At 38.4% G+C, this 14012-nt stretch overlaps 1 protein-coding gene across 2 annotated transcripts; it reads left to right on the top strand.

The window, feature by feature from the left end:
- Nucleotides 1-2110: 2110 nt before the first annotated feature.
- LOC143846230 (putative jasmonic acid carboxyl methyltransferase 1) lies at nt 2111-5392 on the top strand. 2 transcript variants are annotated; one of them, XM_077354657.1, is made up of 5 exons: nt 2111-2252; nt 2370-2462; nt 2548-2955; nt 4502-4774; nt 4881-5392. In XM_077354657.1, the coding sequence occupies exons 2-5, from the start codon at nt 2388-2390 to the stop codon at nt 5244-5246; spliced, it is 1122 nt and encodes a 373-aa protein (XP_077210772.1). In that variant the 5' UTR covers nt 2111-2252; nt 2370-2387; the 3' UTR covers nt 5247-5392. The 2 variants fall into 2 exon arrangements, with proteins under 2 accessions (XP_077210772.1, XP_077210771.1); XM_077354656.1 differs by having other exon boundaries at nt 2154-2252; nt 2353-2462.
- Nucleotides 5393-14012: the final 8620 nt, after the last annotated feature.

Here is a 14012-nt window from a genome sequence, read left to right as displayed (position 1 = left end):
AAGAGACGTGAGAAATAATAAAATGTTCAATAACGTCGCCGTTCTAAGTCAAAAGAGACGTTAGCCTTTATTATCCAAAAGATACGCATGCACTCCATAAAAAGTGGGCAACTTCAATACTTTTTGATGATAATGATTGACGTTCTCATCCATCGGGAGGGCAACATACGAGGACTCTGTCAGAAGGGTATTGGGGTCTTTTTCCCACCCCTTTTTGAAGAATCACCCGTGTTTAATTCTTGTTTTAAAAGGTACCCGAAATCCATAATTGCTCGAAGCTATGGTACGCATTCCGTACTTTTCTCCACAAAAAGTAAGATTTGCATATCCAAAAAATGAATGCAACGTGGAATAATGTGGAAAGAAGCAATGATATTTTTGCCGACAAACCTCGTACAACACTACATCAATGGAACCCACAGTGGCTCTTCGGCATAAAGTCACGGGTTTGCTCCCCGTTGACGAGTGTTTGAATCCCGCCCTGACTTACCTGATACACGTGGTGATGCGTGTATCCGTAGGGAAAAAAAACTACATCAATGATAAATGTGTTTTAGGTATCTCGTGGGGGAGTTTTTATATGGTGCAGCAGTGCACTTTGTAGGATGGGGACTGAGATTCTCTCTTTACCAAGAAAGAGGAAGTCGGTAACCAAGAATTTTCCGACCAGAAAAAGGGATAATCTAAATACGAGAGAGGCAAAAAACTCTCGGTCCTTCTACATGAAAGATAAATGTGTTTTGGATATCTCGTGGGGACTGAGATTCTCTCTTTACCAAGAAAGAGGAAGTCGATAACCAAGATTTTTCAACCGGAAAAAGGGATAATTGGCATAAAGCCGTTAAATATGAGAGGCGAAAAACTCTCGGTCGTTCCATTTATAGGGTCAAAGCGAGTTTTCCAAAGTAAATTCTGGATTCCGAGGAGCACAATTTTAGGTGGAAATTTTCACTACTTTCCATGTAAAAATGTACGTAACATTTGTTTTGTGTTGTAAAAATGAACATAAAAGAAAATTTACGTCCATTTTTACGTAGAAAGAAACAGAGCTGTAGGCTCGGTCTTTCAAAGTAAAGTGGACGTAAACTTTGTTGGGCGATGATATTTTCACTCCCCCTGCAATACGTGCACGCTCCCCTTATAACGTGATTTGACATGAAAAGTGGGTAACTTTAACGCTTTTTGACATCAAATCACGTTATATGGGGAGCGTGCGCGTAATGCAGGGGGAGTGAAAATATCATCTCCCAATTTGTTTTATGTTCATTTTTATGACATAAAAAAAATTTTGCATCCATTTTTTACATTGAACGGAGCATTAAGGCAAAACTTCCTATGCGGAGAAGATTGACATGAAGACGGCTTACCACATAAAAAAGGATATTGCTAAAAGTATAAAAAGGATGCTTACTTATATGAGGATTTTGAAACCCTACCAAAATGGTTGATCGTCTTTGAAATAGGCAGACCATAAGAAGGAAGAAGGAAAGCCAAGAAAAAGGGATTGAAGTCCTCGTAAGGGGTTCGAGGTAAGCCCGTATTCCCCTCTGATTCTATAGTGGATTTCTCTTGGAGTTGTCCTGTGGTTTTTTCCATCATGTTACAGGGCTTTTCATGTAAAATCTGTTGTGCTCTTGTTTGTGCTTGGTGATTTGCCTTTGTTTGCTTTGTGGGGTGTTTTTTTTGCTAGTTTCTTTGTTCATTAACAAAATGAGGTACTCTATTGCAGTGTTTAAAAACTCCTTAACTCGACAATGAACTCGCCCGAGTTGACTCCTTTTTACCTTGGCCGCGTTCCGCGTTGCACCACATCCGCATTCCGCATTTTATCCTACAGAGTCAATAAACTCCTTTGACTCTCCCGAGTTAATATCGCGTCAACCGCGTTCTTGGCCTTGTCAACCGCATTCTTGGCCATGTCTGCGCCGAGTCGACAAATATTCTTCCTTGCCACGTTCCGTGTCACATCTGCGTTTTTAAACACTACTCTATTGTGACACGTGAACAAAAAAAAAAACACTAATAAGAGAGCATGCCTCCCACAAATGCACAAAAAAAAAGTGAAAATGGTCATATTGATCGGTCATTTTCACCGGGTCTTTATTTTAAGCCTCCCGTTTTAGGAGTATTATCCATAATAACGCATATGAATTTTTTCAAACGATCATTGTTTTCGGAGCAATGATAGATGCAAGGGAGCCCTTGCATAAAGAGCCGGAAAAGGGCGCTTGATTGGTTCCACATCATTAATTGTAACCGACATCTATCATTCCTCTTGTTTTTGTTACAGGAACAAACTTTGGGGTTTCCCTCTATAAATACCTACTTGAAGGCTATGTTTTTTTTTTATAGGCTATCTTCTTCTCTAGTTGCAGGAGGCCCTTGCCATGGAAGTTCAACAAGTTCTTCACATGAATGGGGGAGAGGGAAAAACCAGTTATGCTAATAATTCAACACTACAGGTCTCTCTCTCTCTCTCTCTCTCTCTCTCTCCTAATGGTCTTCTACATGATTTGATTATGCCAATTTTTTTTCATTTTTTTACAGAGAACGGCAATAACCAAAGTGAGGCCTATTGTAGAAGAAGTTATATTGGATCTTTATTGTACCTCCTTCCCTAAGAAGTTGAGCATTGCAGATTTGGGTTGTTCTTCAGGACCCAACACCCTCTTTGTGATGTCTCATATTATAGATACTATCGAGAAGAAATGTCGACAGTTGGGCCATCCATTGCCGGAGTTCCAGATGTTCTTGAACGACCTTCCAGGGAATGATTTTAACACTATTTTCAGATACATGCTACCAAGTTTCTATGAGAAAATTAATGAAGAGAAAGGGGTCGGTTTGGAGCAGTGCTTCTTGGCAGGAGTGGCTGGTTCCTTTTATGGGAGGCTTTTCCCAAGCAAAAGTCTACACTTTATTCATTCTTCTAATAGTCTCCATTGGCTCTCTCAGGTCAGTACTTTCACCCACTCAGCTGTCACTCAGCTACATATTATTTTTGTTCCAAGAAGTAATAAAATTCTCGAAATAATTGAAAGATACTTCTGAAAAAAGTAAATTTTTTGATGCCCTGTTTTAAAATTTAAAAATTGCAAAACATTTCGAAAATTCTTGCATTTTTTCAATTAAATGCAAATTTTCTATATTATGTTCTTCTTGTCCTCAAGACCATTTAAAAAATAATATATATATATATATATATATATATATATATATATATATATATATATATATATATAGTTTTTTTGGTGAGTAAGCTGGGGTTAGGCAGGACCCTGACCAGAGAAATATGTTAAAAAGAGAGATTATTTTTATGAAATTATGTTGTTGCTGCAAAGAAAATGAATTTTTTTGGAAATATATTCAGTTCCTCATCACAAATATAGAAATTTTCATATGGAAAGAGATTACAGTTGGGCTGAGGGAAGGAGACAGAGATCACTATTTAGAAACACTCATTAGGAAAGATTTGGTTTTCACAAATCCCCTAAAAATAGGAAATCTTCTCTTTATAAGAGTTGGGGATTTCTAAATTTTTGTGTTTTTTTCTAATGCCAAATAATGTGGCTGCAATGCACCACCTGTGAACGTTAATCACCACTCTCTTAGAGTCCTTGTTTATTTTTGTTATTTGTTTAAAGTTGGATGGTCATTAGGTAGTGGTTGAGTATATCTAGTTGATAGGACCCAGTTGCTAAGGATAGTTATCAAATTTCGGAAACCGAAACCAAACTGAATTTTACAAAAACCGAACCGAAACTGAACCGATTAAAAATTCGGTTATGCGGTTATAACCGAATAGTGATAGAAAAAGACAAAAAAAATCTATTTGGACCGTTTGATCGGAGGCCTATGATCAATCTATCAAAACAGTTTTGGGTGAAGATGGTGGACCTAATAATGGATCTAAAATGGTGGCCCTAATTAGTCGTGATAATTCTGGAAAACCAAATTTGTAATGGGCAAACCCCTATTAATAGCGGTAGGAGTGGAAAAAAATAATTGCAGGAAAATAAATTTCATGGGAAAAAGATGAATGATTTCAGAAAGCAACATGGTTATAGATAGACTACTAGTATGGTGAGCTCTACCATTTCAAAATATGAGTTGTAAAATGGTGGGCCCCAGTCCCCACCCATGCTATGCATGGATGTTAAATGATGGGCCTCACCGTATCAAAACATGTATTGTAAATGATCGACCCCCATGCATGCATCTGCTGTAAAAGTAATCCATCATAAAAAAAATTCCAGTGAAAATTTCCAATGGAAAAAGTCTTTCAATTGAAATTTCTTATGGAAAGAAACCGAATGACAAAGGAAAGAGACGTATGCATTATAGACACTTCACAAAGGAAACTCATGCATAAACATAAATTTAGGTACAAATAAACATTAATTTATGTACACTTGAATTTGTTCAAACTTCAAAGATCATAAATTTATGTAAGAAAGTTATGTTCTAAAGAGGACCTAATTTAAGCATTAAGACATGCCAGGTTCCTCAAGGGCTTCAAGACGAAATGGGCATCCCATTAAACAAGGGCAGAATTTACCTAGCAAAGACAAGCCCTCCCAGTGTATTCAAAGCATACTTCGCCCAATTTCAGAGAGATTTCTCTTTGTTTCTAAAGTCACGCTCGGAAGAAGTACCTGGTGATGGACGTATGGTCCTTATACTTTGTGGCAGAAGAAACTCGGATCCTTCTAGTAGTGAATGTTCTTCCCAATGGGAATTGCTGGCTCAAGCTCTCAATGACTTGGTCTCACAGGTAAAGGGTAACCATTTAATCCCCCCTTCTCTCTCATCTAAGCATGATTACATCTTCATATATTACTGTTTTCTATGTTCTGCTAATTACTTTTTTTCCAATTTAGGGAGCCATTGAGAAGGAGAAAGTGGATTCATTTAATCTACCATATTATGCACCTTCAATTCAAGAACTCGAGTCTACCGTCGAGAAAGAAGGATCCTTTAGTCTTGATCGATTCGAAGTAATTGATATTAATTGGGATGGTAGTGAAGATGACAATGAGGAAACATTTGAGTTTGATAAGTTGGCAAGTGCGCAAAACGTTTCAAAGTGTATAAGAGCTGTTTCGGAATCCATGCTTGCTAGTCAGTTTGGAGAAGTGACAATTGATGAGTTGTTCCGAAGATATGAGCAGAATGTTGTCGAGTATCAATCAAATGGGAAAGGAAAGTTTATCAATTTGGTCATTTGTATGACTAGAAAAGGATGAGAATCAATATGTAATTCTGCCTCCTTGAGAATAAACGATATGTAGTAGCTCTATATTTCGAAGTTGTGTATTCTGCCTCATCACTGATGATGTAAGTGCCGACACTATCTTCCATAAATGCAAAAAAAATATGGAGTTAAGATTAATGCAAGAATACCATTAATTACAAGCTGATGGTTTGTCTAGGTAAAAGCTGATCGGATGACTATGTGCACATTATATCATCATTCATCACCATGGCCTTACAAACACAATGAACCAAAAGTTGGGCTGCAACAGTACAAGCTTTAATGGGTCTTCTTGATCATGCTTCATATACATACACATCCATCCATCCAACCGTGTATTGTCTACCTATCCATCTATTTTCATGAACATATTCTTCCATTCACTCACATATCTGTCTGTATAGATGTACTAGTGGGTCCAACTGTGCGATGCACGATTTGGTAGTAAATTAAGATTGAAAATAAAATAAAATTTGATTAAAGAACAAATCAGATGGGTTGAAAGGGACGGTGAAAGAAAAAATCAGAATTTTAACACCTAAATAGGTTTAAATCAGTTTGGAATCAGAGATGAGACGGTGAAAAATAAATTGGAAATCCAATAACCAATTTCGCAATCACAACCCGTTCTCAAATTCATTAACAAAAAGGGCTTAAATCACCCCAACACCCTATATTACATTTTTAAAATATCTGAAAATCCTATCTTACTATAAAGAGGGTGAGCAGAGAAAAAGCCCAAACTCTATGATTTCTCTCAATACCAACGTGCTAAAACGGAAATGAATTCATAAAAGTGACATTTCCAAAAGGGGTTATCGTCATAAATACTTATTGTTAACATGTCACATGAAAATTTCAAAAGAGAAGCAAGAAAACTTACAGATTCATGCCTTGGTTAAACAGTACTATGGTTAGACTGCCCCAAAGAAATGAATAATAGATTAATTATAATTTCTTAAGAGAACAAAACGATGCAAAAATAAATTTTGAGATAAAAAGAGACACATGAGAAGCACATGATGGTACTGGCTTCCTTGATGGCATCGTATAGGTCAAGAACAACCCTCTGACTATTTTTCTCCACCATGATAAAGTGTTGGGAAGGCTAATTCTCATAAACAAATGCATCCCGATCAAAACCTACCACCATGTATGTAGGGATTACACAAACACAGATACGTTATCTAATATATAAGGGAATAACAAAATCTTGGAATAGGAAACTATTTTATTGAAATGACTTTATTCCATAAATAGTGGGATGTAAGCGTTAGTAAAGTGGCCATGAATTTGGGAATACCAAATGAAAGGAATACCAGACCAAAAAAACTTCTATATTTAAGGATGGTAAACGGCTTTGATGAGGTTAATTGTGTCCTTTCCAAAATTATCGAATTTGATTAGGGTAACTCAAATTTTAATAAGAGATTAATGGCTAAAATAAAGGAAGTGTTGCTATTTAAAGCCGTTACTTTCGAAAGCGAATAATATTTGGGATGGGAAAGGACATGTTAGGAAAAGAAAAAAATACTTCTAATTTCTTATTGCCACATTGGAATTTTATTGCCACGTAGATTTGAGGGAGGAAGGGGAGGACTGCCACATCAGCAGTGAACAGTAAACCTCCCTTCCTCTTTATTATATACTAGTAAAAAACCTGTGCGATGCACGGGCCGACAAAGAACGGTACGGACCACGTCATAGGTTGATCCAAACCGTCCATGTGATGGAACACAACGTACATAGGTTGTGCCCCAAAAATCATTTCCATAGGCTGATCCTAGCCCTCCAATCTATAGATGTTTCCATAATTCCTATTATCTTAAATCGGATGGTTAAGATCACCCTATAGTTTTTTAATTAAAAAACCATAAAGGAGGGGCGTAAGATCGAAATTATACGGCTTTAATGAGTGCCTTTGTTAAAAGCATAAAGGAGGGGTAGGATTGCAATTATATGATTCAATGGGTGCCTTTGTTAAAAGCATAAAGGAGGGGGGGTAGGATTGAAATTATATGAGTTGAATGGGCGCATTTGTTCAAAAAAGTCAAAAAATGTGGTGTAATTCTCACGTAATTTTCAAAAAAATCGAAAAAACTCTTCTCTTTTCACCCCCAGCTTATTGTATTAGATAGATTGATGCATTGTATGTGATGTATGTACATATGCATAAGCGCATATATACACTAACAGCAGTTCATGGGGAGGAAAGAACACATGGCATACCTTCTTCTCATAATGGAGATGTTCACCACTAGGATATTACCAAAACAAAAATAGTGAACACAGGACAAGATAATTTCAATATAAAGTTTATCCAAGTGGGATTTGCCAGCGTCCATCACAGAAGGCATTTCGCTGATGGTCTGTTGAATGTGAGAGCAGCCACAGCAGATTTTTTCATCATTCATGAGGTGGCTGCTCTCACATGCAACAGCCTATCCACGAAATGCCTTCAGCGATGGACGCTAGCAAATCCCTATCTAAGTAGGATAGCATATTTCCATGAATAGATTCAAGGATTTCTATATAAACTTTCCTGCATTCTAACATAATACAACATTGGACGGTGGAATATATTGGGATCAAAATCCAATTCAGTTATCTTTTTTTTTTTGAAACATCCAATTCAGTCATCTTCCATCAATAAAAGCATTAGGCAAGGGGCAAATCTAGTGATCTGATCAACTTCAGACAAGCTCTACTATACTAGTAGTACTTTTTTGAAAGAAAAATAGCATCATAGGGTTTGGAGGTAAAGGTGATGGCCGTGGCTGTAAAAGTGACGGTGGTGGTGGATAAAGTTACAACTCCCACTGGTGTTGATCATCTCGAGGGTCACAACGGGTTTTGAAAGAAAAAAAAACAGGGGAAGGGGAAAACGTGAAGAGAATCTCCAGGCATTCGGGATTTCATCTAGAGGAAAGCGGGGTGTCAAATGAACTTTAGGGTTTGGCAGGCAAGGCCCCGCACTTTAAAAATAAAAATAAAAAATTTTGCGGGATTTTATTACAGGCGGTCATAGAGAGACTAGCGTTGGTACCTATAAAACTTGGCTTTAGAACAGTTTGGAGGAAGTTCCTCCAGTTTCCTCTAATAGCAAGGGGTGGGGAAATATCAAATCCATGGCGACCTTTTATTTTCAAAAGGATTTGATATTTCCACACCCCTTGCTATTACATTATTAGCAAGGGGTCTGGAGGAACTTCCTCCAAATGGATATGAAGCCAAGTTTTATTCACAACTAATAGGGCTGCACATGGTTCGGTCTGGTTCGGTTTATGGAGTTTTTTTTATCCGATCCGATCCCATCGGTTTGGAGAAAATCCAAACCGTAACCGAACCAATGGGGGTATAACCGAACCAAACCGAACCGATTTTGACCAGTTCGGTTCGGTTCGGTTCACGGTTTATCCATCCAAATCAAGCAACTAAATATGTTTATCTATTAAAAAAAGGTTTATCTATCCAAATCACCCATCAACCAACCATCAACTTTAGAACATATCCAAATCAAGTCATCAACACAAATACACAGTCATAAATAAGTTTAATACAAATAAAGTAACTCAATCCATATTTGTGCCCCTCCCCCTTTTCTTCTCTTGGACAGCCCTTCTAAGTATTTATGACTATTCTTTTACACTTCTAAGGGGTGGTCTAAGGGGAAGGGGTGAATGTATTAATGTATCATGACTTTTGAATCTAGGGAATTGATATAGGCAAAACTCTCTTGTTTAAATCACCCTTTTCTCTTTGCAAATGATATAAAGTATTAACTCACCTTAGATTTAATAGTGACACAAAATCAGTTCGTCTTTTCCTCCATTTCTCGGTTCGGTTCGGTTAATTTTCGGATTAAAACTCCAAAACTGTGAACCTAACCAATGGGATCGGTTCGGTAAAATTCTAAAACGTGAGTGAACCAATGCCTAGAAAAACTGAACCGAACCAAACCGAAAGGCCCAGTTCGGTTAGGTTTATCGGTTTGGCCGATTTTTTGTGCTGCCCTAGTAACTAATGGGGGAATGAAAGACCTTTTTGTCCGGAGCTTGAGAAAGACCGCGGGTATAAGTGCATTTTTAGATGTAAAACTAAAAACCACCTGTAAAAATTGCAACTTTATAAGCACACTTGTATTGTTAAGCATATGCCGGCGGTTATTTTATGACTGCCGGTAAATGTACGATGGTAAAGAGTAGTGAGTTCGGTTAGTTGATCACGGCACAACATTGCCGCCCCTTCGATACATCTTGTTGGTTGTTCATTGGTCCATCCTATAATAATAATAGACACAATTTGGTTGGAGAAGAGTTGATAATTGGTCCCTGTAAGTGAATTACCGTGTTGGTTCAAATTACATTTTTTACGTGGAAAACATGTAATTTAGGAAAAGTTTTTATTTTTTATTTTTCCAAATTTTTTCAGAAAATTCGTGCAGTCCAAACCGGGCATACTATATTTATTTGATAAAAAATTTAAAGGCGAATAATTACCTATCAAACACACACCGAAAACCTAACAATTATCATTGATTCTCACCTAATTATCACATCGCCTTCATTTCTAAGGCATCTTCCCGGGTTCCTCCAAGGGAAACTGAACTATTTTTTTTTTTTTTTTTTGGGTTTTGCTAAGGTCACTCGTTAAGGAGCATTTAAAGCACCTATTTTCATGCACCCCACGCTTATATCCTCAAACACATTTATTACCGGAGCAACGATTGTAATCGAGACTTTATTTCCACAGTTGCAATTTCAACAAAAGAGGATAAAGTGGGCGAGGGTTTCGTTTTTACAAAAATACCCTCACCATGACAAAACAACAGGAATACCCCTACTCATAAAATATATAGAGGAATAAGATTGTACGCTCGACCGTACCTAAAGTTAGGTACGGTAGAGTGCCAAATCACATGGGTCCCCCATTTTTGGTGGCCATCTAAACCATTCATTTGCAAGGCCCCATCATAGATAGGGTGCATACCAAAAATCAGCACCATTGAATCATCCTAACCCCTCCAAAACTAGAGGCCAAAATGGGCAGATTTGTGGACAAACACTGTCTGTCCATTTTGGCCTCCACAAATGGATGGGTTAGGATCATCCTATGGAGCTGATTTTTGGTATGCACCCTATCTATGATGGGGCCTTGCAAATGAATAGTTTAGATGCTCACCAAAAATGTGGGACCCATGTGATTTGGCACTCTACCGTACCTAACTTTAGGTACGGTCGAGCGTACAATCCTTTTCCTCATATATATATATATATATATATAAAATGGGAAAGTGTTGCTGCGCTCGAGCGCAGAAACAGGCGGGTGGGGCCATTGGTTGGGGGAGGGGAGGGGGGTAGGGGGGGTGGGGGGTGATCCTAAGCATTCATTTGGAAGGCCCCATCATGGATGAGGGGCCTGCCAAAAATCAGCTCCATTGGATCACCAATGGGTGCCCATTTGTGGGGCAAAAAATGGACAGATACCGTTTGTCCGCAAATCTGTCCATTTTTTGCCCCACAAATGGACACCCTAAGGTGATCCAATGAAGCTGATTTTTTGTGGACACCCTACCCATGAAAGGGCTCATCAAATGAATGATTTGGATCCCACCCAAAATGTAGCCCCACCCTGTTTCTGTGCTCGAGCGCAGCAAATGCTTGCTCATATAATATATATATATATATATATATATATATATATATATATATATATATATATATTATGGATAGATGGGTGGAAATCCGGACAATGACAGAGTATATTGACATTTCAAGATGCATAAAAGTGAGAAAAGGTGAGAGAGAAGTGGTACTGATTGTTTACTGAGTGTTTTGGTGGTTGAGAGTGTTAAAGTATAAAAGATTAAATAATGCCAACTATAACAGCTTAAGTTTTTGGACTAACTGGTTGTTTCACATGGTATCAGAGCATAGGTCCCGAGTTCAAACCTCCTTGGTGTTAAAAATCCATATGCAATGGTCAACCCGAAAGTGGGGCGACATGTGCAACGTGTAGGCCAACCCTAAAAAGAGGAGCCACACATGAGGGGGAGCATTAAAGTATAAAAGATTAAATAATGCCGTCTCCAACAGCTTAATCTTTTGGAGTGACTAGTTTTTTTCACAGGGAGGTCTATACTTCCCAATCATGACCAGTTTAACCTGGTAGAACTCACCCCTAAAAGTTATCTCTTAGAGGCAGGGTGCCCATCCCTTATAATCCATCCCCATCTATTTCACTTATCCGATGTGGGACTATATATTTGCTTTTGCATGGAACCCAACAACATGCTTTCTTAATTTACAGGAAACATGTTACATGACATGCATTACATGCTCAAGTGGGGCACTAAATCAATATTCTAGGAGTGCATCTTGAATACAGTGCAGATGGAGAACATTGTAGAGGTGCAACTCGGGTTGATTTTTGGGAGGTCAGTTTTTTAGGGCGGTGATTTTTTTCACCCCCCCCCCCCCCCCCCCCCGCGCCTGGCAGGATTATGCGCCCCCGTTTCACGTGAAAAATCATCTCCCTTTTTTTTTTATGGGGAATGGTAAGATTATTGAACTCCACGAAATGAAATGTAAAGGTGGACAGGTCCTAAAAGCCATTATAAGAAAAGTACCGAATAATTCTTAAGCTTATTCGATTTTGGTTAGGGTTTTGCCCGACTCGAAAATTCCTTGGGTCAAGTTCACGAATCATGGGTCTTGAGTTGGGTTGATTTTTTAGAGTGGAAAACTCTGCCCAATCTCGGGTCGGGTCGGGTCGGGTTTCAAGGAAAAAACCTAAATAAAAAAATTGACTTAATTACATTTTTGGAATGAAATGTGAATTAACCTCAAGATATAAGTCAAACAGTGCAACATCAGTTCCAATTCATTTTTTTATTATGGTTTCGTCATATGTGTTATATATATATATATATATATATATATATATATATATATAGAGGAAAGTGAAGCTACACCACCGGTGTAGCTAACTTAGCTACACCGCCGGCTTAAAATACAATGGGCCCACATTGTTTTGGTGATCCAAAGAATTCATTTGATTGGCCCTCACATAGATAGGGTGTCCACCAAAAATCAGCTCCATAGGATCATCCCAACCCTACGATTTGTGGAGGCAAAAATGAACGTGTAAAAACCTTCACAAATTTGTCCATTTTTGCCTCCATAGTTTGAAGGGTTAGGATGATCCTATGGAGCTGATTTTTGGTGGACACCCTATCTATATATATATATATATATGAGGAAAGTGAAGCTACACCACCGGTGTAGCTAACTTAGCTACACCGCCAGCTTAAAATACAATGGGCCCACATTGTTTTGGTGATCCAAACCATTCATTTGATTGGCCCTCACATAGATAGGGTGTCCACCAAAAATCAGCTCCATAGGATCATCCTAACCCTTCAAACTATGGAGGCAAAAATGGACAAATTTGTGAAGGTTTTTACACGTTCATTTTTGCCTCCACAAATCGTAGGGTTGGGATGATCCTATGGAGCTGATTTTTGGTGGACACCCTATCTATGTGAGGGCCAATCAAATGAATTCTTTGGATCACCAAAACAATGTGGGCCCATTGTATTTTAAGCCGGCGGTGTAACTTCACTTTCCTCTATTTGATCCCACCCAAAATGTGGCCCCACCCTGTTTCTGTGCTCGAGCGCAGCAAATGCATGCTCATATAATATATATATATATATTATGGATAGATGGGTGGAAATCCGGACAATGACAGAGTATACTGACATGTCAAGATGCATAAAAGTGAGAAAAGGTGAGACGGAAGTTCACAACATATTAAAACATAAGGTATCTCGTCTAGTTGAAGCAGGCCATTTGTGGATGAGGGGCCTACCAAAAATCAGCTCAATTAGATCACCAATGGGTGCCCATTTGTGGGGCAAAAAAATGGACAGATACTGTTTGTCCGCAAATCTGTCCATTTTTTGCCCCACAAATGGACACCCTAAGGTGATCTAATGGAGCTGATTTTTGGTGGACACCCTACCCATGAAAGGGCCCATCAAATGAATGCTTTGGATCCCACCCAAAATGTGGCCCCACCCTGTTTCTGTGCTCGAGCGCAGCAAATGCATGCTCATATATATATATATATATATATATATATATTATGGATAGATGGGTGGAAATCCGGACAATGACAGAGTATACTGACATGTCAAGATGCATAAAAGTGAGAAAAGGTGAGACGAAAGTTCACAACATATTAAAACATAAGGTATCTCGTCTAGTTGAAGCAGGCCATTTCTGGATGAGGGGCCTACCAAAAATCAGCTCAATTAGATCACCAATGGGTGCCCATTTGGGGGCAAAAAATGGACAGATACTGTTTGTCTGCAAATCTGTCCATTTTTTGCCCCACAAATGGACACCCTAAGGTGATCTAATGGAGCTGATTTTTGGTGGACACCCTACCCATGAAAGGGCCCATCAAATGAATGTTTGGATCCCACCCAAAATGTGGCCCCACCCTGTTTCTGTGCTCGAACGCAGCAAATGCATGCTCATATATATAATATATATATATATATATATATATATATATATTTATATATATATATATATTATGGATAGATGTGTGGAAATCCGGACAATGACAGAGTATACTGACATGTCAAGATGCATAAAAGTGAGAAAAGGTGAGACGGAAGTTCATAATATATTAAAACATAAGGTATCTCGTCTAGTTGAAGCAGGCCATTTGTGGATGAGGGGCCTAC

Source organism: Tasmannia lanceolata, unplaced genomic scaffold (genome assembly GCF_043159265.1).
Source record: "Tasmannia lanceolata isolate RefF3 unplaced genomic scaffold, GAP_Taslan_0.1 ptg000015l, whole genome shotgun sequence".
Classification (NCBI taxonomy): domain Eukaryota; kingdom Viridiplantae; phylum Streptophyta; class Magnoliopsida; order Canellales; family Winteraceae; genus Tasmannia; species Tasmannia lanceolata.
This window is presented reverse-complemented; position numbering and strand designations above follow the sequence as displayed.